This window comes from Mauremys mutica, chromosome 12 (genome assembly GCF_020497125.1).
Source record: "Mauremys mutica isolate MM-2020 ecotype Southern chromosome 12, ASM2049712v1, whole genome shotgun sequence".
NCBI classification, from domain to species: Eukaryota; Metazoa; Chordata; order Testudines; family Geoemydidae; genus Mauremys; species Mauremys mutica.
The window spans coordinates 56,648,451-56,675,828 of NC_059083.1; the positions used below are offsets into that span (position 1 = coordinate 56,648,451).

General features: G+C 44.2%; 1 protein-coding gene across 1 annotated transcript in view; it reads left to right on the forward strand.

Moving 5' to 3' along the window:
- GLP2R (glucagon like peptide 2 receptor) overlaps window positions 1–27,378 on the forward strand; it is a 138,688-nt gene that overhangs the window by 54,732 nt on the left and 56,578 nt on the right. The window contains exons 7-8 of the mRNA XM_044981830.1: window positions 7,776–7,935; window positions 22,855–22,915. Of these exons, the coding sequence (XP_044837765.1) occupies window positions 7,776–7,935; window positions 22,855–22,915 (221 nt within the window). The remainder of the gene's footprint in view (window positions 1–7,775; window positions 7,936–22,854; window positions 22,916–27,378) is intronic.

Below are 27,378 nucleotides of genomic sequence, written 5' to 3' on the forward strand. Positions count from 1 at the left end.
ATCACCCTTGTTGCTCTTGCCTGTAAACTTAGCCCAAAGACTCTCAACAAGCTTTTCTCCAGTTTCATACTGGAGCTCTGTGCAATCATACTGCTCTCTTTCATACAGTGCAACTCCTTCACCTTGCCTGTCCTTCCTGAACAGTTTATACCCATCCATGACAGTGCTCCAGTCATGTGAGTTACCCCACCGAGTCTCTGTTATTCCGGTCACATCATAGTTCCTTGACTGTGCCAGGACTTCTAATTCTTCCTGCTTCTTTCCCAGGCTTCTTGAGTTTATGTACAGGAACCTAAGATAACTAGCTGATTGCTCTGCTAGCCGATTAACCGGCTTTCTCAGTATGAATCAGGCAGTCTCCTTGTGTTTCCTCCCAGTATCTCTCTTTCCCACTTACCTGAGAGCTTAGGTCTCCATCGCACAGAGAACCTAGTTTAAAGCCCTCCTCACTAGGTTAGCAAGTCTGCCTGCGAAGATGCTCTTCCCTCTCTTCATTAGGTGGATCCTATCTCTTCCTAGCAATCCTTCTTCCTGGAACAACAGCCCATGGTCGAAGAATTCAAAGCCCTCTCTCTGACACCACCTGCATAACCACTCATTTACCTCCAGAATTCAATGGTCCCTATCTGGGCCTTTTTCTTCAACAGGGAGGATGTACAAGAACTCAATTTGCACCTCAAACTCCTTTATCCTTCTTCCCGGAGGCTTAAGTGACCTGCTCACGGTCATTGGTGCCCATGTGGAGAAGTAGGAAGGGGTAGCAGTCCGAGGGATTGATCAGTCTCAGCAGACAATCCATCACATCCTTAGTTCTAGCTCCAGACAAGCAGCACACATCTTGAATTTCCCAGCCTGGATGGCAGATAGATGACTCCATCTAGACTGCAGATGGAGGACCGTTAAGTGGGAGTTCCTGACCACCACCACCTGTCTCCTCCTCTTGGGCGTGGTGGTCATTGAACTTCTGTCCCTAGGACAATGCATCCCATGCCTTCTGGTCAATTCCTTCCAATCCCTTCCCTCAGATGACTCTTCCAAACCATTCTCTTCCATAGTACCTGTGCAAAGAGCCTGAAAACCAGTAGGTTCCCTCCCTACAATCTACTCAGCTCATGCAAGAGCTCCTTAATCAGATAAGGCTGCTCCTTGTATGGACTTCTCCTGGCGTTCCCCCTATCTTGGTATTAAGGTTCATCAATAAGTTTCAAAGAACCTACTTAGGAATCATCCTAAAACAATGAACAGTCTTAAAGGTTGCACTAGAAATGGCTGAGCTGCACTAATGCTAGAGCAGTGGAAGGAGATTTCCTACATTTCTTCATAGACAAGGACAGAGAGGTCCAGTCCCTCTCCAAGCTTCCTGTTAGTCATACGGCATCTTCTTCTAAGAAATCATGGTGTGTATGTGTTGAATCCCCACAGCATGCCTGGCCCACATGAGGTGCTTGGTTGTTTTTTTGGAATTACACACACACACACACACACTCTCACACTGTTTTTAGCATGTTGGAGACAAATATATATTCTGATTAGCTGGTTTTGGCTGTAGATGATATCACAGGTTTGCATCTATTCCCAATGGCACACAGCTGGGACCTCATCATGGAAGTGCTGATGGTGCTGGGGTTGCCTCTCGCACTGAGGTTACCTCTCCGGGGGAGGAAACTCCAGTTTCTAGGAAAAGGCAGGTGTTAGTAATGGGATATTCGATTATTAGGAACATAGATAGCTGGGTTTGTGATGACTGGGAGAACCGTATGGTGACTTGCCTGCCTGGTGCGAAGGTTGCGGATCTCTCGAGGCATCTAGACAGACTTATGTGTAGTGCTGGGGAGGAGCCGGTGGCCGTGGTACATGTAGGTACCAATGACATAGGGAAGGGTAGGAGAGATGTCCTGGAAGCCAAATTTAGGCTGCTAGGAAAGAGACTGAAATCCAGGACCTCTATGGTGGCATTCTCAGAAATGCTCCCAGTTCCACGCGCAGGGCCAGGTAGGCAGGCAGAACTTCAGAGTCTCAATGCGTGGATGAGATGATGGTGTAGAGAGGAGGGGTTCACGTTCATTAGGAACTGGGGAAACTTCTGGGATGGGAGGAGCCTATACAGGAGAGATGGGCTCCATGGCAGTGGTGAGCTGGAGCAGGTTCCCACTGGTTCCCAAGAACAGTTGCTAAAATTAGACCTCCGTGGAGAACCGGTTGTTAAAGGGCCAGGAGGTGGGCAAAGAACTCCGGTCCGTGGGCCGGACCATTCTGTTGCTCCCAGGATTCCCAGCTGGGGAGGCTGAGGCTCCCCCAGCCCTTCCCCCGCTTCCCCCCAGCTGCAGTGGGGCCAGCCGCTGGCACCAGCTGGGCAGCTCAGCTGAGCTCCTGAGTTGCTTTGAGCTGCCAGCAAGGTAAGGGGGGAGGGGGCTGCAAGCTCTAGGGCTGCTGGGGGGGGGAAGTGGGGCAATTTGCCCCAGGCCCTGCAGGGGCCTCCGGCCCCACAAGTATGTCTCCACCTGCCCTGGCCCCTCCTCCACTCCCCGCCCCCCCTTAAATCAGAACTTTTTATAGGGAACCGGTTGTTAAAATTTTGGCAGCTCATCACTGGCTCCACCTAAACCAAAGTGGAACCAGACTGCTGGCACTAAACATTAAAAAGGTTGTAGAGCAGTTTTTAAACTAGGAGATGGGGGAAAGCCGACTGCTGCAGAGGAGCATGTGGATCGGACACAGACTTCTCTTAGGGGAGAGTCTGATGATAGAGAATCTCCAGGTTATAGTCAGGAGAAGAGGACGGAAGAGTATAATGTAAGGGCCGGGTCAGATGATAAACAGTCACATAAAAAAGAATCTGGCACATCAGAAAAGGGCCGACAAATAAACAGGGGCAAGTTTTTAAAGTGCTTGTACACAGATGTTAGAAGTCTAAATAATAAGATGGGTGAACTAGAGTGCCTTGTGATAAAGGAGGATATTGATATAATAGGCATCACAGAAACCTGGTGGACTGAGAGCAATCAATGGGACACAATCATTCCGGGGTACAAAATATATCGGAAGGACAGAACAGGTTGTGCAGGGGGAAGAGTGGCACTATATGTGAAAGAAAATGTAGATTCAAATGAAGTAAAAATCTTAAGTGAATCCACATGTTCCATAGAATCTCTATGGATAGAAATTTCATGCTCTAATAAAAATATAACATTAGGGATCTATTATCGACCACCTGACCAGGACAGTAATAGTGATGATGAAATGCTAAGGGAAATTAGAGAGGCTATCAAAATTAAGAACCCAATAATAGTGGGGGATTTCAATTATCCCCATATTGACTGGGAACATTTGACTTCAGGACGAAATGCAGAGATAAAATTTCTTGATACTTTAAATGACTGCTTCATGGAGCAGCTGGTACAGGAACCCACAATGGGAGAGGCAACTCTAGATTTAATCCTGAGTGGAGCGCAGGAGCTGGTCCAAGAGGTAACTATAGCAGGACCGCTTGGAAATAGTGACCATAATACAATAGCATTCAACATCCCTATGGTGGGAAGAACACCTCAACTGCCCAACACTGTGGCATTTAATTTCAAAAGGGGGAACTATACAAAAATGAAGGGGATTCTTTGCTTCAGTCTTCATGGCTGAGGATGTTAGGGAGATTCCCAAACCTGAGCTGGCTTTTGTAGGTGACAAATCTGAGGAACTGTCACAGATTGAAGTGTCACTAGAGGAGGTTTTGGAATTAATTGATAAACTCAACATTAACAAGTCACCGGGACCAGATGGCATTCACCCAAGAGTTCTGAAAGAACTCAAATGTGAAGTTGCGGAACTATTAACTAAGGTTTGTAACCTGTCCTTTAAATCGGCTTCAGTACCCAATGACTGGAAGTTAGCTAATGTAACGCCAATATTTAAAAAGGGCTCTAGAGGTGATCCCGGCAATTACAGACCGGTAAGTCTAACGTCGGTACTGGACAAATTAGTTGAAACAATAGTTAAGAATAAAATTCTCAGACACATAGAAAAACATAAACTGTTGAGCAGTAGTCAACATGGTTTCTGTAAAGGGAAATCATGTCTTACTAATCTATTAGAGTTCTTTGAAGGGGTCAACAAACATGTGGACAAGGGGGATCCAGTGGACATAGTGTATTTAGATTTCCAGAAAGCCTTTGACAAGGTCCCTCACCAAAGGCTCTTACGTAAATTAAGCTGTCATGGGACAAAAGGGAAGGTCCTTTCATGGATTGAGAACTGGTTAAAAGACAGGGAACAAAGGGTAGGAATTAATGGTAAATTCTCAGAATGGAGAGGGGTAACTAGTGGTGTTCCCCAAGGGTCAGTCCTAGGACCAATCCTATTCAATTTATTCATAAATGATCTGGAGAAAGGGGTAAACAGTGAGGTGGCAACGTTTGCAGATGATACTAAACTGCTCAAGATAGTTAAGACCAAAGCAGATTGTGAAGAACTTCAAAAAGATCTCACAAAACTAAGTGATTGGGCAACAAAATGGCAAATGAAATTTAATGTGGATAAATGTAAAGTAATGCATATTGGAAAAAATAACCCCAACTATACATACAATATGATGGGGACTAATTTAGCTACAACGAGTCAGGAAAAAGATCTTGGAGTCATCGTGGATAGTTCTCTAAAGATGTCCACGCAGTGTGCAGAGGCGGTCAAAAAAGCAAACAGGATGTTAGGAATCATTAAAAAGGGGATAGAGAACAAGACGGAGAATATAGTATTGCCTTTATATAAATCCATGGTATGCCCACATCTCGAATACTGTGTACAGATGTGGTCTCCTCACCTCAAAAGATATTCTAGCACTAGAAAAGGTTCAGAAAAGGGCAACTAAAATGATTAGGGGTTTGGAGAGGGTCCTATACGAGGAAAGATTAAAGAGGCTAGGACTCTTCAGCTTGGAAAAGAGAAGACTAAGGGGGGACATGATAGAGGTATATAAAATCATGAGTGATGTTGAGAAAGTGGATAAGGAAAAGTTATTTACTTATTCCCATAATACACGAACTAGGGGTCACCAAATGAAATTAATAGGCAGCAGGTTTAAAACAAATAAAAGGAAGTTCTTCTTCACGCAGCGCACAGTCAACCTGTGGAACTCCTTACCTGAGGAGGTTGTGAAGGCTAGGGCCTGGTCTACACTAAGCGTTTAAACCGGTTTTAGGAGCGTTAAACCGATTTAACGCCACACCCGTCCACACTAAGAGGCCCTTTATATTGATATAAAGGGCTCTTTAAATCGATTTCTGTACTCCTCCCTAACGAGAGGAGTAGCGCTAGTATCGGAATTACCATATCGGATTAGGGTTAGTGTGGCCGCAGAACGACGGTATTGGCCTCCGGGTGGTATCCCACAGTGCACCACTGTGACCGCTCTGGACAGCAATCTGAACTCGGATGCAGTGGCCAGGTAGACAGGAAAAGCCCCACGAACTTTTGAATATTTCCTGTTTGCCCAGCGTGGAGCACCGATCAGCACGGGTGGCGATGCAGTCCGAAATCAAAATAAAAAAAGAGCTCCAGCATGGACCATGCGGATGTGTTCGCTGTAAGGGCAGGCAAATCTGTTCTATCAGAGCTCCGTTACAGAAGACAAAATTCAAAATCATTTTTTAAAAATCTGCAGACAGATGCCATAGCAGGGACTCAGCGCACTGCTGCGTGACAAGCGTAACGGAAAGCCAAAGAATCAAATGGACGCTCATGGAGGGAGGCAGTTGGGACTGAGGAATCAAGCTATCCCACAGTTCCTGCAGTCTCCGAAAAGCATTTGCATTCTTGGCTGAGCTCGAAATGCTTCTAGGGTCAAACACAGTGTCCGCGGTGGTTCAGGGCATAGCTCGGCAATTTAACACCCTCACCCACCCCCAGAATTGAAAGGGAAAAAAATCCTCTCTTGACTCTTTTACATGTCACCCTATCTTTACTGAATGCTGCAGATAGATGCGATGCTGCAGCAGTCAACACAAACATCCTTGCTCCCCCCCACCCACCATGGGTGGCTGATGGTGCAATATGGCTGATATCTGCCGTCATAATCAGCCTTTTAGCACATGGTGCAGTGCAAAAGGACTGGTAACCGTTCTCATCAGCCCGTGAGTGCTCCTGACTGGCCTCCAGTGAGGTTGGCTGGGGGCACCTGGGTAAAAAACTCCTGATCATTCCTGGTAGATGGTGCAATAGGACTGATAACCATCTTCATCATAGCAACAGGGGGCTGAGCTCCATCAGCCCCCGCCCTTCATGTGTAAAGAAAAGATTCAATTGTCTCTGGACTAGCAGCGGGATGCTGGGCTCCTCTCCCCCACACTGCTTAATGTCCTGTCTGGACTATCATAGCAGCTGGAGGCTGCCTTCCCCTCATATCTCACTAACAAGTCACTGTTTCTTATTCCTGCATTCTTTATTACTTCATCACACAAGTGGGGGGACACTGCAATGGTAGCCCAGGAAGGCTGGGGGAGAACGGAATGAACAGGTGGGGTTGTTGCAGGAGCACCCCCTGTGAATAGCATACAGCTCATCATTTCTGCGGGATCTGATACAGAGCAGCTGTGCTCTCTGGTTCTATGATACACTGGTTCTCTAGTACACTTTCCCCATATTCTAGGCAGGACTGATTCTATTTTTAGATACCAAAAAGGAGGGATTGACTCAGGGAGTCATTCCCAATTTTGGCTTTTGCTCCCCCAGCTGATCTCAGCCAGGGGCACTTATGACAGCAGCAGAAGGTGCAGTGCAAAAGGACTGGTAACCATCATCTTATTGCCAATCTATTACATGGTAGATGGTACAGTAGGGCTGATAACCATCTCTGCTGTCATGCAAAAGCAAATGCATGCTGCTGTGTAGCGCTGCTGAATCGCCTCTGTCAGCAGCATCTAGTACACATACGGTGACAGTCACAAAAGGAAAAACAGGCTCCATGATTGCCATGCTATGGCGTCTGCCAGGGCAATCCAGGGAAAAAAGGCGTGAAATGATTGTCTGCCGTTGCTTTCCCAGAGGAAGGAGTGACTGACGACATGTACCCAGAACCACCCGCGACAATGATTTTTGCCCCATCAGGCACTGGGATCTCAACCCGGAAATTCCAAGGGGCGGGGGAGGCTGCGGGAACAATGGGATAGCTACGGAATAGCTACCCACAGTGCAACGCTCCAGAAATCGATGCTAGCCTCGGACCGTGGACGCACACCACCGAATTAATGTGTTTAGTGTGGCCACGCGCACTCGATTTAATTCAATCTGTTTTACTAAACCGGTTTATGTAAATTCAGAATAATCCTGTAGTGTAGACGTACCCTTGGACTATAACAATGTTTAAAAGGAACCTGGATAAATTCATGGTGGCTAAGTCCATAAATGGCTATTAGCCAGGATGGGTAAGAATGGTGTCCCTAGCCTCTGTTCATCAGAGGATGGAGATGGATGGCAGGAGAGAGATCACTTGATCATTGCCTGTTAGGTTCATTCCCTCTAGGGCACCTGGCATTGGCCACTGTTGGTAGACAGATACTGGGCTAGATGGACCTTTGGTCTGACCCAGTACGGCCGTTCTTATGAAGTGCAGCAACCCAGTTAAAGCTGCAGAAGGGTGTCTGACTGAACCAAATATTTATTATAATTGTTAATTTTTAAATAATGTAAAATATGACATAAGAGCAACAGTATTGTTCAGAGATTTTACAGTACTACAACGTGTAATTAACTACTATTATTAAATACTTCCTGATGTCTTATTTCTGCAGATTTTAACCGTTTGCAGGACTTCCCAGTTTTTCTTGCATTACTTTGTTGGTGCAAATTATTTTTGGCTTTTAGTTGAAGGACTTTATCTCCACACATTATTGGTGACTGCTGTGCTTTCTGAAAGCCTAATGCTGCAAAGATATATTGTGATAGGATGGGGTAAGTAAACAATTTCAGATAAGTTATTTGTCTTCTTTTATATCAAAAAAATAAATGATAGATAAACAAAGTTTTGGTGCTTTGTGAAAGAAAGAGAAAAGCTGATTATTTGAACTCCCTGAAATTTGTTAACTTCCCTACGCTAATGAGATGTCCAGAACTGAGCATGTGATCATAATGTACTTCGTAACAACATAATATGTAATGTCCAACAGTTGTCTGCACACACTGGAAATTAGTAAATTCCCTGGTAACATCTGGGGACTGGGTGAAAGCATCCTGTGAATGTGGGGTGTGGAGGGAATAGCCAGGGAAATTACGGAGACTGGGCAGAGGCTGGAAAGGGGCATCCCAGTAGATCTTACTGCTGTTCCAGTTTGTCCTTGCCCCTGGCAGCTGGCACCCTTTGCGCCAATGTCCTCCTGCTCCCACCGAGATGCCAGTGCACTGTCCAATTCCCCGCACCTAGGCCCGCCGAGAACAATTCTGGGCCAGAGGGCCACGGCCGTCCATGCGGGGAGCCCACAGCACAATGCTATTATTTCCAGGACCGCACCGGCCCGCGGGGCCCTCCAAAGTGCGGAGCACTGAGCAGTCATGTGCGCCTGTAGGAGCCCTGTGGGCCCCCAGGACAATTTAAAAGGGCCTGGGGCTCCCAGCTGCCGCTGCCATTACTGCAACAGTAGTGGCAGCTAGGGGCCCTGGGCCCTTTTAAATCTCCCGGGCTCCTGGGCAATTGCCCCTTCCCCCCACATCGGCAGACTTGCCTGCACCTGCAGTTGTTACACATGCTCCTGCCCCTCTTCTGGGCCAAGTTTCTGAGCCAAGATCTGCTGCCTTCTCCCTGGTGGCCAGTCTGATTTCATGCTCTGCAGCGTTCACTCCAGCCCCTCCTCTGGATTCCGCTCGCACCTTCTCCCCCTGCTTACGTGCACAGGAGGATCATAGGTGGGCCACAATCTTGCCTCCACAAGATATTGGTTGGTTCCCACTATTCCTGCTCCGACCCGATTACACCGCCCTGGTATTAGCATTTCTATTTTAACGATGGAATTCTCAGTGTGTTTTGAGTTGGAGGTTAAACCTGGGCTGCTTGTTGTAAGTTGTGAATTGGTAATGCCAGGGAAAGCAGACAATCTGACCTAAGTTATCATTTCTTCAAAAAACATCATGTTACCAAAATATTTTCACTGTCTCATTGTTTCTTAAATTTGGAGCTCTTTTTAAAATGTAATGAAGCAACATGAAATATGAAATCACTGCGTATAGTTCTTCAATATGTATAGTTTCATGAATGATTGATATAGGGTATGACATCTTCTGTGTTACTAGTTACTAAGGTTTAATAAGTCACAGGCTTGATGCAGGTATTACTGGCCTGTGTTATACTGGAGGTCAGACTAGATCAGGGGAGGGCAAACTACGGCCAGCGAGCTGGCCCCGGCCCACGGGATTGCCAGCCCCATGGCATAGCGGGGCTAAGGCAGGCTTCCTGCCTGCCCTGGCCCCGCCCCACTCCCGGAAGTGGCCAGCACCTGGGGCAGGGGGACAGAGGGCTCCGTGCACTGCCCTCGTCTGCAGGCACTGCCCCCCACAGCTCCCATTGGCCGGGAATGGGGAACTGCAGCCAATGGGAGCTTTGGGGGTGGTACCCACAGGCAAGGGCAGCACACGGCAGAGCCGCCTGCCCCATCCCCAGGAGCCACTGCCGGACATGCTGGTCACTTCTGGTAGCATCACGGAGCCAGGACAGGCAGGGAGCTTGCCTTAGCCCCACTGCGTGCCACTGCCACCCCGAAGCCGCTCGAGGTAAGAGGCGCCAAGCCAGAACCTGCACCCCAACCCCCTCCTGCACCCCGCACCCCTACCCCCTGCCCTGAGCACTCTACCCCGCTTCCCTGAGCCTCCTGCACCCCAACCCCTTGTCCTGAGCCCCTTCCTGCACACTGCACACCCTCCCAGACCCTGCACTCCCTCACACACCCCTGCCCCAGCCCTACATTCATGGCCCTGCACACAATTTCCCCACCCAGATGTGGCCCTCGGGCCAAAAAGTTTGCCCATCCCTGGACTAGATGGTTTTAGTAGTTCCTTCTGGCCTTTAAATCAATGGCTTTATATCAGCTTATGAATTAGAAATCTGACCTCCCTATCTGAAGGTCAAGGGCTCAAGCCCTGTTGTTTACCATTGGGGGTAGGGAAGACCTTTTGGTTGCATATAGCAGAATTTGGTTTTCCAATTTTCTTTTCTAAAAAATTAATGTATTTAATTCACATCGTGAGAAAACAAGTTTTATACTTAAAATGCATAATCAATTAATTGTGCTGTGACATACAACAAATTACAGATGTTCTGCATTTCAATCATTTGCCCCACACGTTGATAGCTCATATCACGCATTGGCAGGTTTCAAGGTTGAGTAAGGCCCAGATCAACAAAGGTACCTAGGCTCTACTGCAGTCCACAAAGCTCCCCCTCAGCTACCCCCTAACACTAGAGGGGCCTAAACTCACTCAGCACCTGAATGTTTAGAGTAAAAGTTCTCTAGGTAACTATGTCTCTGCCTTTGGGCATGCACACTGCTGTCTCCCTCTCAGTGCCTGGATGCCTGTCTACCACATAATCCCCAATGTGGTCCATAAACGGGTGTAACCCTTCTGCCGGGCCAAAACGATAGCAGCAAGGGCCGGGTTCAATACCTAGGGGTCCCTTCCCCACAACATAATGCAAAACCAGCTCGAGCCCCCACCCAGTGACCTGGGAAAATCTTACACTCACCCCTGGGCGCCTCGAAGAGGCAATACTTCCCCTCTCGCAAGCACAGAGTCTTGGTGTAGCAGAAAAGGTTTAATTACATGACAAACAACAAGCATTAAACTGGGAAAATACCTCAGCTAGAGTTCATAGGTCAAACCGTGAGCAAAGACCCACTCCAGCAAATTGGGCCATGTCCTTCTCTCGGGGCCCTTGAGTCCAGCAACCCCCAAATCACCCACAGTCCCAAAAGTCCCACAATCCAAAAGTCTCTGTCCCGGGTCAGTGCAGCCCCAGAGCTCGAGAGTCTCTCTGCAGAGGTCCCCCTCCCCAGCCTGGGTAGAAAGGGGCACCTTACGTGGTTTCGGGGCCAACTGCCCTGCCTCTTCGTGGGGTTCTGCTTCCACTAGTCATCTCTGCAAACAGCTCAGCTCCGCTTGCTCTGTGGGCTGCTCCGCTCTGCCAGCTGCTCTGGTCCAACAGCTGTCCTGTGAGCCACTCCAGCCATCCTCACGAGCTGCTTGGCTCCACTCACCCAGTGGCTGCACAAACTGCTCCACTCTGCTCTGCCAGTGGCTCTGCTCCACGGTATGGCTTCAGGCTCCCCCACTCATTAGCACAGTACTCAGTGCTCTCAGCTCAGCAAGTCCAGCTCTTCAGTGATTTCAGCTCTTCAGTGATTCCAGCTCTTAGTAGGGGAGCCCCAGTACCAGTGAATTCAGCTCAGTAACCTGCATTTAGATTCTTAAGGGAATCAAAAATTAACTCTGACATTCCACAGTGGAGAGAGGCACAGGTGGAACTGGTGCTTCTGGCTCACACAAAGAGCCTGCACCACCAAGTACAGATCTCTGTCCCCAGCCTCTCTCCTTTCAATGGGTTTTGGAACCCATGTGCCCCATCTAGCAAGCGCTATCCAGCTGACAATGAAACCCCCCATCACAAGACAATTTTGTAGTTCCCCATTTACCCAATCAGGGTGACAACATTTCATTCCTCCTGCCCCAATAACAACGAAATTGGGGCTCCCACAGCTGCGAAAATAACCATCCCATGCTGCTTTGCGGTATGCTAAGTGGGGTGGGAGTGCCCATGCAAATAACCGAAATACCAATGCAACACTTTCCGCACTCCCCATAATTTACCACCAGATGTCAGGGTGGGGCTCATCCTGACTCTGCTTACACGGGGAAGACAGGAAGACAAGTGCCTTTCTCACATGTGGGGCCTGATCCAATAGATGTGCTCAGAGTCCACCTACTGGATTGGATCCCATTCAAAATCTTGCCCCAAGAGAAGGCAGTGGTGGTGGCTTTTAGCCTAATGGCTAGAACACTTGCCTGGGATACAGGACACACAGGTTCAGTTCCCCCTTCTACCTAATGGGGAGAAAGGATTGGCTCAGGGTCTCTCTCCACTCTCAGGAGGATGCTGAAACCACAGAGCTATGGGATGTGCTGCTGGGGTGTTCCCACAGTCTCTCCTGTTGAAGCTTTTCCATGGTGTATAAATACTTAAAAAGTCACTGGGCAAGAGAATGAGAATGACTTTATAACCTGCTAAGGGCACCCACCTGCAAGGTGGGAGACCCAAGGTCCAGTCCCCCTGCTTCATTACCTATTCAGTTTTTTATCCAAAGTGGAACAGGAGAGACAGATGGAGTACCATATCAGAGTATCATATCACTCAATGAGTACAGCATCCTCCTGAGAGGTTTGGGGATCCCTGTTCAAAGCCTTTCTCTCATTAAGTATTTGGGGGAATTGAACAAGCCTCTGCACCAGATGACTGGAAAGTAACCAACGTAACATCAATTTTTAAAGAGTTCCAGTGGAGATCCTGGCAATTACAGGTCTCAGTACTGGGCAAACTGGTAGAATATATAGTAAAAAACAGAATTACCAGGCATAGATAAGCATGATTTGTTGGGGAAGAGTCAACATGGTTTTTGTAAAGGGAAATCATGCCTCACCACTCTACTGGAATTCTTTGAGGTTGTCCACAAGCATGTGGACAGGAGTGATCCGTTGATATAGTGTACTTGGATTTTCAGACAAAGTCCCTTACCAAAGACACTTAAGCAAAGCAAGTAGTTATGGGATACCATGAAAGGTCCTCTCATGGATCAGTAACTGGTTAAAAAAGATAAGAAACAAAGGGTAGGAATAAATGGTCAGTTTTCACAGTGGAAAGAGATGAACAGCAGGATCACCCAAAGATCTATACTGAGACATGTGCTGTACTTATTAATTATATGAAAAAGACAGTGAACAGTGAAGTGGCAAAGTTTTCAGATTTTACAAAATTATTCCAAAGCTAAGTCCAAAGCTGACTTTGAAGAGTTACAAAGATTTCACAAAACTGGGTAACTGGATAACAAAATGTTAGATTAAATTCAACATTGATAAATGCAAAGTAATCTATGTTGGAAAAAATAATCCCAACTACACATATATAATGCTGGGCTTTAAATTAGAAGTTACCACTCAAGAAAGAGATCTTATAGTCATTGTGATTAGATCTCTGAAAACTTCAGCTCAATGGACAGCAGCAGTCGAAAAGGCTAACAATGTTAGGAACTGTTAGGAAAGGGATAGAAAAATAAGACAGAAACTATACAGCTACTATTTAAATCTGTGGTGCACTCACACCTTGAATATTGTGTGCAGCTTTGGTTACCTCATCTCAAAAAGGATAGAGTGGAACTAGAAAAGATTCATAAAAGCTCAGCAAAGATTATCAAGAATATGGAACAGCTTACATAGGAGGACAAACTAAAAGATTATAGTTTTTTTATAAAAAGATTTAGGTCTGTTGACTAATTGCACTTAACTCACACGATTAACTCAAAAAATTAATCACAATAAAAAAATTAATCATGATTAATCGTCATTTTAATCGCACTGTTACAATAGAATACCAATTGAAATTTATTAATATGTTTGATGATAGTCTACATTTTCATATATATTGTATTCTGTGTTGTAATCAATATCAGTGTATATTATTTTTATTACAAATATTTGCACAGTAAAAATGATAAAAGAAATAGTATTTTTCAATTCACCTCAAACAAGTACTGTAGTGAAAGTGCAACTTACAAATGTAGATTTTTTTTAGTTACATAACTGCACTCAAAAACAAAATAACAAAAAACTTTAGAGCCTACACATCCACTCAGTCCTACTTCTTGTTGAGCTAATCACTAAGACAAATAAGTTTGTTTACATTTATAGGTGATAATGCTGCCCTCTTCTTATTTACAATGTCACCAGAAAGTGAGAACAGGTATTTGCATGGCACTTTTGTAGCTGGCATTGCAAGTTATTTATGTGCCAGATATGCTAAACATTTATATGCCCCTTCATGCTTTGGCCACCATTCCAGAGGACATGTTTCCATGCTGATGAGGCTCGTTAAAAAAATAATGTGTTAATTAAATTTGTGACTGAACTCCTTGGGGGAGAATTGTATGTCCCCTACTCTGTTTTACCACATTCTGCCATATATTTCATGTTCTAACAGTCTCAGATGATGACCCAGCACATGTTGTTCATTTTAAGAACACTATCACTGCAGATTTCACAAAACACAAAGAAGGTACCAATGTGAGATTTCTAAAGATAGCTACAGCACTCAACCCAAGGTTTAAGAATCTGAAGTGCCTTCCAAAATCAGAGAGGGATGTGATGCAGAGCATGTTTTCAGAAGTCCTAAAAGAGCAACACTCCGATGAGGAACATACAGAACCCAACCCACCAAACAAGAAAATGGACCTTATGTTGGTGGCATCTAACTCAGAAGATGAAAATGAACATGCGCTGGTGCACACTGTTTTGGATTGTTATCAAGCAGAACCCATCATCAGCATGGACTCGTGTCCTCTGGAATGGTGGTTGAAGCATGAAGTGACATATGAAATCTTTAACTCATCTGGCATGTAAATATCTTAGAACGCTGGCTACGACAGTGCCATTAGAATGCCTGTTCTCACATTCAGGTGACATTGTAAACAAGAAGCGGGCATCATTATATCCTGCAACTGTAAACGAACTTGTTTGTCTGATGATTGGCTGAACAAGAAATAGGACCGAGTGGACTTGCAAGTGCTAAAATTTTACATTGTATTAGTTTTGAATGCAGGGTTGTTGTTGGTTTTTTTGTTTTGTTTTGTTTTTTACAAAGTCTACATTTGTAAGTTCAACTTTCATGATAAAGAGATTGCACTACAGTACTTGTATGAGGTGAATTGAAAATACTATTTCTTTTTTATATATACTGCAAATACTTATAAGCAAAAATAAATATAAAGTGAGCACTGTGATTAATCACGATTATTTTTTTTAATCCTGTGATTAATCACAATTCATTTTTTAATTACTTGACAGCCTTAAAAAGTTTATAAAAAGATTAAGGCTGTTCATCTTAGAAAAGTGATGACTAAGAGGCGATATGATAGAAGTCTATAAAATCATGAATTGTATGGAATAAGTGAATAGAGAAATATTATTTACCCTTTCCCTCAATACAAAAATGGGGTCAGCTTATGAAATTTATAGACAGCAGGTTTAATACAAACAAGAGGAAGTACTTTTTTCACACAAAGCATAATTAACCTGTGGCATTCACTTCCATGGAATGTTGTGTATAACTGCATTCAAAAAAGAACTAGATAAGTTCAAGAGGATTGGTCTATCAATAGCTGTTAGTCCAGGTAGTTAGGGATGCAACCCTATGCTCCAGGCAATCCTAAACCTCTGAGTGCCAGAACTGGGAGGGGAAGATGGGCAGATCTCTTCAGCATTGCCCTATTGCATACATTCCCCCTGAAGCTCTGGTACTGGCCACTGTTGAAGACAGGAGACTGGTCTAGATGGACCATTGGTCTGACCCAGTATGGTCATTCTTATGTTCTTTAGTTCTCTAACCACTGGATTAAAGCTATGTCTACACTACAGATTAAGTTGGCATAATTTATGTCACTCAGGGGTATGAATAAACCACTCCCCTGAGTGACATAAATTACACCGACATAAGCGCCAGTGTGGACAGTGCTATGTTGTTGGGAGAGCTTTTCCAGCTGATGTAGCTTCTGCCACTCATGGAGGTGGTTTTCTTATGCCAACGGGAGAACTTTCTCCCATCAATATAGAGCATCTTCACTAGACATGCCCTGAGAGTTATAAGATCAGTACCACCACCTCCTCCTCCAGCTGTTTTGTGTGGACTGACGCAGGTGCCTAACTCATCCTCAAAATAAATGACTTAGGTGCCTGAGCCACAATACTCCAGGAGAGGGGTTCCTACTACCTCTGAGCTTACAGACCTGGTCCTTTACCTGAAGCAAAAGCAGCTCATTCTTTTAAATCCAGAGGTCACAGTCATAGAAAAGTAGGCCTGGACGGGACCTAGTTGAAGCCCCTGCACTGAGGTAGGACTAAGTATTATTCAGACCATCCCTGACAGGTGTTTGTCTAGCCTGCTCTTTAAAATCTCCAATTATGGAGATTCCACAATCTCTCTAGGTAACTTCTTTCAGTGCATAATTGCCCTTACAGTATAAGAAGTTCTTCTTAACATCTAACCTAAATCTCCCTTGCTGCAATTTAAGCCCATTACTTCTTGTCCTGTGCTCAATGGCTAAGGAGAACAATTTATCACCTTCCTCTTTAAAGCAACCTCTCAGTCTTCTCTTCTCCAGACTAAACAAATCTATTTTTTCAATCATTCCTCAGAGGTCATGTTTTCTAGATCTTTAATCATTTTTGTTGCTTTCCTCTGGACTTTTTCCAATTTGTCCACATCTTTCCTGAAGCGTGATGCCCAGAACTGGACACAATATTCCAGCTGAGGCCTTATCAATGCTGAGCAGAGTGGAAGAATTACTTCTCGTGTCTTGCTTACAGCACTGCTGCTAATACATCCAAGAATTATGTTTGGGTTTTTTGCAAAAGTATTACATCGTTGACTCATATTCCATTTGTGATTGATGATAAACCCTAGATACTTTCTGCAGTACTCCTTCCTAGGCAGTCATTGCCTATTTTGTATTTGTGCAACTGATTATTCCTTCCCAAATGTAGTACTTTGCATTTTTTCTCATTGGATTTCATCATATTTATTTCAGAACATTACTCCAGATGGTCAAGATAATTTTGAATTCTAATCCTGTCCTCCAAAGAGCTTGCAACTGAGACAGTTACTGAATGTCTCCAGTTCAGATATCCACATTTTAGAAAGAATGTTGAAAAATTGGAGAGGGTGCAGGAAAGTTATTAGGAAGATTGTAACAGGGAACTTGGAGAGTTTCGGCAGCCCAGTTGTAGGTCCGCTGAGCTCTCAGCTCCTGGCTTGGTTGAGAACCCTCAGTCTTTAAGGTGGGAGAGAATAGAGTGACCCGGAGCCTCCCTCTCCACCGGGTCCCAACCCCTGAACAGGAGGAGCCCTCCCAGCAGGAAGTCTAAATCCACTTCCCTGGGCTACTTCCTACCAATGTCTGTTAACTTTGAGGCACGACACCTCTAGTCCAGTTCACTGGATGGCTTGCCTCCCATAGCACCCTCTTGTGGATCTTGGGCAGTGCCCTGCTGTGGTTCCAGACTCCTTCGGGTGGGGCAGGCACAAATTGATGAAGCCAAACGCCACAATGTCTCTGGGCTTCGCTCACTCAGTTATCTCCAGTGCCAGAGACTCTTACATCTACTTTGCAGTGTCCCTTAGCTGGGGAGACAGTGCTTACTGCCAGATGGCTGCCTTGGCTGGCAGGCTAGTACCCCTATGTCTCAGGCAGGGAGACAGCTAGATCCTGCCCCTTCACCAGTCAGTCCCAAACTGAGCCAGGCTCCCTCCCTTTCTCCCTCCTTCAGGTCTGGTATTGACTGCAAGTATAATGGGGCAGGGGTAGCTGGGCCCAAAGGCTCTCTTTAACCCCTACTGTGCTGGTGAGCAGTGTCTCTGCTTCATCACAGTGATACAAGATCTGGAAAACCTGACCAAGTAAGAGATTAAAGGAACTCAATTTCTGTAGTTTATGAAGGAGACATTAAAGAAGTGACTTGATCACAATCTCTAAGTACAGCGGACCCTCATTTATCAGATCTAATTGGGACCAGGGCCAGATCAGATAACCAAAAATTTGGATAATCTGGAGAATGAGAAAGGGTGAGACTGCAGCACCATCTAGCAGCCACAGGAGAGTTTGCCTGCTTCTGGATCTGCGTGAACTGGTTCTTTGGTTAATATGGAAAGCTCACTAATGGAGGGTTGGATAAATGCGGTTCTACTGTACTTATGGAGAGAGAAGAATGCTCATACTAGAGGGTTCTTTAATCTAGTAGGCAGAGTCATATGGCATCCAATGGCCATAAACTGAAGTCAGAAAAGTTTGAATTGAAAATAAGGCACAAATTTATAAGAGCATAGTAATCAACTACTGCTCACCTGTGGCAACTGTATTATGGTCCCACAGTCCTTGAAGAACAACATATTGGAACGCATATATAAGGGACACTAGAGCCCCACAGAATGCCAGGAGCCAGCCCTAACATCAGGATGTTGACCAGGCCTATGATGGCTGTCCAACATCTTGACAGATGAAAGGAGATTTGACAAAGTCAGTCCATCATTGGTGCTTAGCAATGGTATGGGAAAAGAGGCTGATGCACGAGCAGCACACTTTCCCAGACTGGCTACAGGTCCACTCACCAGATGGAGTTTGGAGCACACTCTGCTTCCTGGCTTGCCTGTGGACCTCCATCTGGGCTCTCTATGAAGACTGCACCAGACTTGACCTAGCTTCTCCAGATTGAGCAGTTGTGGGCAGGGCTCTTCCAGTTGTCAGTGGGAATGCTGAATTTCTTGAGGTCTTTCTTGAACTTGTTGCTGTATTGGAGCTTTGGCATTCCTCTGCATTGCGGGCAGTTCTTAAGTTGACCATAGAGCACAGCCTTTGGCAGAGGATCTTGAGGCATGTGCTCCACATGTCCCAGCCAGCAAAGCCTGCGAATGTCCAGCATAGTCTGCATAGACAGTAGGCTGTCTCTCAAGGATCCTCCCCATTCTCTCAAGGATCTTCTTATTGGTGATCCTTTGGTCCCAATTAACTCAAGGACTTTTCTAAGACAGTGGAGATGAGAACGGTTCAGTCCCCACTCCTGCTTGTAGTACGTAACCCAGCATTCACAAACATAAAGGAGGGTACTAAGGACACAAACCTGATAAACAGACAACTTTTTGTTCAGGGTTAGCAATTTGTTATTCCAAACATGTGAGGTAAGTTTGCCAAAGGTAACAGAAGCTTTCTCGATTCCATTATCAAGTTCCCTATCAAGGTTAAATGAGCTGGTAAGAATTGAGCTGAGATAGCAGAAGTGATCCACATTGTCCAGAGCTTCATTTTTGACATAGATTTTAGGTGGAGTGTTGGTACCTCGTGACATAACAGCTGTTTTCTTGATACTGATTACTATACCTGGCATCAGGCAGGACCAAAAAAACAGTTTGGAACCATGCAAGCCATGCAAAATAATGACAAAGACGCAACTCAAAGAACATCTCAAATCTATAGCATCTTCCAGAAGGCCTTGGATATTAATAGCACTAGTGCTGTATGAAGCAAAGGATCATACCAATCTGGAACCCATTGATAATTTTTCTGTATTAGTAAAAAAATCTACTTCTCACTAGATTCACAAGTGATCAGGACATAGAAAATGTATATAGGGTGTCTTTTTCATTTGGACAATGGGAAGAAACAGTCACTGATAATGTGGCTACAGTTTGACAGTTCAGAATTGTGTGCTTTTGGGATACATTTCAAGCATGTTCCTTTCAGCCCCCACCACCCAAAAGGGAGTGGACTATCAGAGAGAGCAACACAGATTGCTAAGAGATAGCTACAAGAAAATTATTCCAGAATAGCTTCACTGAAGAATAGGTCAAAACTACAGAAGTGTTATAATTACCTACCCAGGAACAAGGTAGTTTTCCTTTAAATAATTTGTGAGGCTACTAGTGGCACTCACTGTGTTCTGTGGCTGAAGCTTCTAGAACCCACTCAGAGCAGCAGTGTGTATTTAGCTAAGCCTGGCATGTTTGTGCATATTTAGAGACTCAGCTGTGTCTGTGAGGTGTCTTCATATTGTCTTTGTTATGTAACCAACAAAAGACACAAGAAAATTGAATCATAGAAGATTAGGGTTGGAAGAGACCTCAGGAGCTCATCTAGTCCAACCCCCTGCTCAAAGCAGGATCAACCCCAACTAAATCATCCCAGCCAGGGCATTCCCAAGCCAGGCCTAAAAACCTCTAAGGATGGTCCTTTCGTAACCCATTCCAGTGCTTCACTACCCTCCTACAGAAATAATTTTTCCTAATATAACAACCTAGACCTCCCCCAGTGCAACTTGAGACCATTGCTAATTGTTCTGTCATCTGCCACCACTGAGAACAGCCTAGAATCATAGAATCTCATGGTTGGAAGGGACCTCAGGAGGTCATCTAGTCCAACCCCCTGCTCAAAGCAGGACCAAACCCAACTAAATCATCCCAGCCAGGGCTTTGTCAAGCCTGACCTTAAAAACCACTAAGGAAGGAGATTCCACCACCTCCCTAGGTAACCCATTCCATTTCTTCACCACTCCACTAGTGAAAAAGTTTTTCCTAATGTCCAACCTAAACCTCCCCCTCTGCAACTTGAGACCATTACTCCTTGTTCTGTCATCTTCTACCACTGAGAACAGTCTAGATCCATCCTCTTTGGAACCCCCTTTCAGGTAGTTGAAAGCAGCTATCAAATCCCCCCTCATTCTTCTCTTCTGCAGGCTAAACAATCTCAGTTCCCTCAGCCTCTCCTCATAAGTCATTTTTGTTGCCCTCCGCTGGACTCTCTCCAATTTATCCACATCTTTCTTGTAGTGTGGGGCCCAAAACTGGACAGTACTCCAAATGAGGCCTCACCAGTGCTGAATAGAGGGGAATGATCACATCCCTCGATCTGCTGGAAATGCCCCTACTTATACAACCCAAAATGCCATTAGCCTTCTTGGCAACAAGGGCACACTGTTGACTCATATTCAGCTTTTCATCCACCGTAACCTCTAGGTCCTTTTCTGCAGAACTGCTGCCCAGCCATTCGGTCCCTAGTCTGTAGCAGTGCATGGGATTCTTCCGTCCTAAGTGCAGGACTCCGCACTTGTCCTTGTTGAACCTCATCATATTTCTTTTGGCCCAATCCTCTAATTTGTCTAGGTCCCTCTGTATCCTATCCCTACCCTCCAGCGTATCAACCACTCCTCCCAGTTTAGTGTCATCTGTAAACTTGCTAAGGGTGCAGTCCACACCATCCTCCAGATCGTTAATGAAGATATTGAACAAAACTGGCCCCAGCACCGACCCTTGGGGCACTCCACTTGATACCGGCTGCCAACTAGACATGGAACCATTGATCACTACCCGTTGAGCCCGACCATCTAGCCAGTTTTCTATCCACCTTACCGTCCATTCATCCAGCCCATACTTCTTTAACTTGCTGGCAAGAATACTGTGGGAGACTATATCAAAAGCTTTGCTAAAGTCCAGAAATAGCACATCCACTGCTTTCCCCTCATCCACAGAGCCGGTTATCTCATCATAGAAGGCAATTAGGTTAGTCAGGCATGACTTGCCTTTAGCTCCATCCTCTTTGGAACCTCCATTCAGGTAGTTGAAGGCTACCATCAAATCCCCCCTCATTCTTCTCTTCTGCAGACTAAACAAGCCCAGTTCCCTCAGCCTATCCTCATAAGTCATGTGCCCCAACTCCCTAATCATTTTCATTGCCCTCTGCTGGACTCTCTTTAATTTGTCCACATCCTTTCTGTAGTGTGAGGCCCAAAACTGGATGCAGTACATGAGATGTGGCCTCACCAGTGCTGAATAGAGGGAATCTCACTGTGTAATTTCCTGAGATGATTGTAACGCTCCCTGAGTGTACACAGAGTTGTGAAGTATTTTGCCACTACCTGCCCTTGTTGTGAAGCAGTCTTGTCTTGCCTGCTGTAGCTCAGCTCCCTGAAACTAACAGCTTCTGGCCACACTCAAGCACTGACTTCCAAGTCTCTGCAGACCTCACCTGCTCTGTGGGAGCTTGTGATAGACCCACAGCAACCCTCTAGTCCTCAGAGCACTCCCTGCAGTTTCCAGCCTTTGTCACTGGACACTCACAGAAATTACCTGGTAAGTTGTGCATGATGAGACAGTGTGCACACAGCTCAACTGGTACAACTCACAATCAGGTCCTTTGTAACAATACTGCACAGTTATATGTTTCTATTGAAATAGTCATACATTTATTATCAAAGGTTAAGTTTTAAGAGATAGTGAATAAGGATAATAAATTGAAAATGAAATGTTTAAACATATAAACAAAACATAAAACACAATTCTAGGGCTACACTTTTTAATGGTTACCTTTCCTATTTAATAAAGTAGATTTTCTCCCAAAGATTTAGTCTTTGACAGAGCTGCTGGTTTTCAGTCAAAACTAGGATCAAAGCTGTCATGAACATCCCATACCTTTCCATGAGTTTCTTCCATGAAAGGATCACAGAATGTCTTACTTGTCCCGCAGCTATAGCCCTTTGAAGTGAACCCCAGTTGTTTGTTCTTTAGTGTAGTCTTCCCTGTTGATTTTGCATCCCCCATTTGGTTCTGTATGCTGATGCAGCTTCCATTGTATTGACTTTCAATCCTTCATTTATATCCAAGACATGCTTTATCTGTCAAAATTCCTGTTTGTCAACTCTGCCTTGTTACAGATTTTAAAACATATTTTCAGTAGGTATACATAACTCCTTATATAGTGTCAGTACATATATTTCACAATGATATTAATGACTAGTGTGTCACCATCTTTCATTTGATACCTTACAAGACACTGTGTATGGATAAATATTATGAAAACAGTGTGTTAGGTATAGTAATCTTGTCAGACATAACAGGCATTGCTGATACAGCGTAATGAACTCTCTCTCAGTTGGCACTAGGGATTTCTAAGGGTCACAATGATCCTGAAAAGAATGAAAATCATTTTATGTAGGATCATCAGGCACAGCTGTAACATGTCTGTGTTTTGTACTGAACATTTTACAAACCTGGTTCTAATTTGCCTTTTTTCTTTCCAACAGTTATTCCAGTTCTGTTTGTGGCCCCTTGGGGAATAGCCAGATCAAAATTGGAAGACACAGTGTAAGTTACTATATAAAGATGATCTTATAAGATTGATTTGTTTGTTTTAATGGGTTTTCGGATTGTTTATAAGTTAGTATGCACAGACATGCTACTTTTCCTGCACACCTTTAACAGCAGAGGGCACTAATATAATCTTTTAGGGAAGTTTGGCTTTATCCCATTGGGAACAGTGGGAGGTGCAGATCATCTTGAAGAATGGGGACACTATCTTCCCTGAAAGCAGTATTTGGTTTGAGTCTTATTGAAAACAGTGGGAGAGGGCTGCCATTTTGAAAAAGTTCCAATATAAAGAATGACATATATGATCACTAGCCCTCAAGAAAATTCTTCAAAAGTAGTCAAACCATGAGATGTCAATTATATGCGAAGTATGAAGGGTCTGCATTATCCCCTTATTAAAATCATTCAGGACAAAAATGTTCTGGAGGGAGGTGTTACATTTATTAAAAGATCCATTTCTAAAATTAATTTTAACTCAAAAACTAATTCATGGACTGACTTGTAAATTCTCAGAAAATTTATTCTGGACTCAAAGAGTAAGTGCTGTAATTTTGGGAAGAATATGCCATGTACTTCATACATTTCAAAATGGCTGCATGTCTGCTTTAATGGCAATACTGAACTAAACCTTAACTAGAATCACAACCAAGCTTTCATGGTAAAAGACAAAAACACCGCATTTTGCAATGGTTAAGTTTGTTTATGCGTAACAACCCAAACCAAGCATTTGGAAATGAGAAAATCTGCAATAATGTCAGACACAGCAATGATTGAATAGTTTATAGAAAGCACAATCTTCACCCAGACCATTTCTACACAGGTGCACAATCCATCACTTTCATAAGCAAATGCTCCACCAAAACAACCTTAACCTCTGTCCTTGTAGTGACACCATCCTATAATCTTCATTTCTTCAATCCTTATTTATTTTCCCAAAGCCAGTTTTTAAGTTATTTATTATTCATACAAATAAGGGCTTTCATTATCCTTTCTCTGCTTTTAAAGATTTGTTACCTTTAAATGCAGTAATTTTTCTGAGAGAATAAGAAGTTCACAGACTGTGGCCAACATCTCTATTTTTTTTTAAATCAATGTGTTTGTATAGTGAACATATTATTGCCAAACTCCAATCTTCCCTTCATCGGGGTTTTAATTATATTGTAGACAATGGCAGCTGTAATATTAAAGTGAAAGAAAGCATTCGCGACACTAGCCTTTGTTCTTTTCCTTCAATTTCTATCATATCATTTCCAGTGTTTATGAGGCTTCTATACACAATAGCAGAGTGTATTTACAGTACATGGACAACTTTGTCTGGAATATTATTATTGCTATGATTTAACTTATACTGCAGCAGCAACAAGAGCCACCCTTGGTTATGGCGCCATTGGGCTGGGAGCTTTCCAAACAGATGGCAAATGACTGTCCATATCCCCCAAAAATCTAGAAGACAAGAAACAGGTTCATGAGACAAGCAAGCAAGTTGGTTGAGGATAACAGAGACACTAACAAGTACAATGTGTAATTCTTAGCCAGTCAGGAGCAGTGATCACAGCTTCCCACTTGCCTAACCATTATCCAGTTTTACTTTCCTGTATGCACTACAGCAGAGGTGAGTTTCGAGCAGGGATGCAAAGGATGACAAGGTTTATAGGTTGTGACTGAGAGCTTTCCCCATGTGTAAGGGGCAGCCTTTAAAAAGTCACAAAAGGGATTATCAGAGAATGAGGTGATGGAGCCTGGTATCATTGGTGGAGGAAGGCAAGAGTCAACTTTGTAAGACGGCATCAGAAAAGATAGGAGGAGAGGTCTAAATTGTGAAGGACTTGTGTTTGTCGTGAAAGAGGGGAGCAAGTGGGGGAATTTAAAGACAAGAGTGACATGGTTGCCTTTGATAGGTGGGGACTGGACTCGATGACCAAGGAAGTCCTGTCCAATTCTGTGTTCTTATGACATATTCCGAATGATGGGCCAGGAAGATGATCTTAGCAGAAGCACTTTGAATGTATTTTCATAGATTCATAGATTTAAGGCCAGAAGGCACCATTATGATCACCTAGTCTGATTTCCTGCATAACATGGGCCAGAGAATTCCAGCCAGTGACTCCTCCATGAAGTCCATAACTTCAGTTTGAGATATAGCATTGTGAGGGTTCCATGGGGTTCCACCTGGAGGACTATCCCTCTCACACTGTGATGCTCATGTTAAGCTACAGGTCTCTGACAGGCATTGCACTTACACAGACATCTGCAGGGAGGGACACACCCAAGTGAGTTACATGAATAATCTCCCAGCCACTCAGGAACCTTCAATGGAGAGGCTCTAGCCAGTCCCCCGCAGCTCCCCAGCTTTGCACCCCAGAACTGTACCATCGTACACTGCTCAAGGCTCCCGTGCAAGTTCACTGTGTAGTTCACCACTCCCTCAGTGTGAAACGGACATACACCAGCCTTTGTAATCTGAGCTGGGATTTCCCAAGCACTTCAACCAAAACCACACTGGTTTAGGTAAAATATAAAACAGATTCACTAACTACAGAAAGATAGATTTTAAGTGATTATAAGCAGCAGGCATAGAGATCAGAGTTGGTTACCTAAGAAATAAAATAAATTTGCAGTCTAAATTCTAACTTAAACAGCCTGAGCAAAATTCTAATCAAACAATTTCTCAGCCTAATGGATGTAACAGTCAGCTTACAGTTCCTCAATATACAGTCCAGACCCCTTTCCAGCCTGGAACCAAAGTCCCTCATTCAAAGTCTTTTCCTTCCAGATGTTCTTCCAGGTGTTGAGATGGCGAGGAGTGGGAAAGGGAGAGGCCAAGAGATGATGTTATCGTCTCCCTTTTTATACCTTCTTCCAGCTACTAGAAAGATCCTTGCTGTGTACATGGGGGTCAGACATTCCCCATTGGTCAAGCAGTCTCCATTGCATATGTGCCTTCTTTAAGGAGCCTCTGGGATAGTGGATTCTTTCTTGATAGGCCATCAACGCCCATCTGGCTGGTGATGGGTGCTCCTTTGTCTCTACTGAAAGGCTGGCTGTGGGCATTTCCCAACTTTATAACATCAAGGACAGGGAGATGGAGCTTGCAGTAGTCAAGGTGAGAGATGATCAAGAGTTTTGTCCATGTGGGCAGAGAAGGAAGACCAGATCCTGGAGATGTTTTCCAGGAAGAGGCATCAAAATTTAGACATGGCTAGTTGAATGGGTCAAAAGAGTGAAAGAGAGTGCCAAAATGATGGGCCTAAATGAAAGGAAGGATGGTGGTGTTGTCCATCATGATAGAGAAAGCAGGGAAAGGAGTGGGTCTGCGGGCAAAGATCAGCAGTTCCATTTTGGCCATGTTGAGTTTCAGATTGCAAGTGGGCACTCGCAGGAGATGGTTTGTTTGGTTGGAGGGACATTGGTTCTAGCGGGAAAGATACACTTGTATATTATCAGCATCGTGGTTATAGTTTAAGTCACATTTGTGGATAAGATTACTGAGATATATGAGTTCATAGAATCATAGAATATCAGGGTTGGAAGGGACCTCAGGAGGTCATCTAGTCCAACCCCCGAGTTGCAAAGTTTGTTCGTGAACACTGATGAGTGATGGGTTTCAGCATGTTATCCTTCTGTTCATGAATTTGTGGAGTACGAGTAAAATTTTCAAACGTTCTAAGCAACTTAGGAACCCATTAGAATCAGTTACATGTTAGGAACCTAACTCCATTAGGCTATTTTGAGAATCCCAGAAATAATTCTTACATAATATTAAACATTATGACAGTGTAAAACATAAATTCTTAGATTTTTCCTTTAAAATGAGTATTTTAAAAATTTTTTGAAAGAATTTTCATAGATTGTGGTCTCCATTCTGGTCAGTATGCTTTTCGGTATAATTGCTTATGAAATCTTCTTCTTTCTATTAATAGTTTAAGTGATTTTCCAGTTTTGTTTAATTTTTGTCTATTTTAGCATATGATCTATTATTTCTCTCTGGATATGCCTTACCTCCAGATATACAAAGCTTTTTGGCTGACAGTTTCCTTTAGTTTTTTTTTTTTAATTTGCAGCTGGGCAACATTTTTCAAACAAAAACATTTGTTGAAAATGATGTTTTGAAGGCAGCATTCCTAGCAAATCAAGACTTGCCTGGATGAAAGCTTCCCAGGCCAGGGTGCCTGTCTGGAAGGGGTCCCCACAGGTGCAGGCAGAGGAAGAGCAAGCAGTGGTGTTGGCAACACACCATTTTCCTCCCATTGTGGGTTCTTCCTTGTAAAGTACCTGCAATTAAGGCTTAAAAGGGACAAGCCCTGCCTTCCTCTGCTGGCAAACTCCCTTAGTCTCCCTGCTGGCTTCATCTCACCAGCCAGCTGGAAGACTAAGTACCTATTCTGAGGATCATACTTCAGTCCACCATTTCCCAGTTTTGAATGTGATACTTGGATGTGGAGTGCAGAACAGGTCAAAGG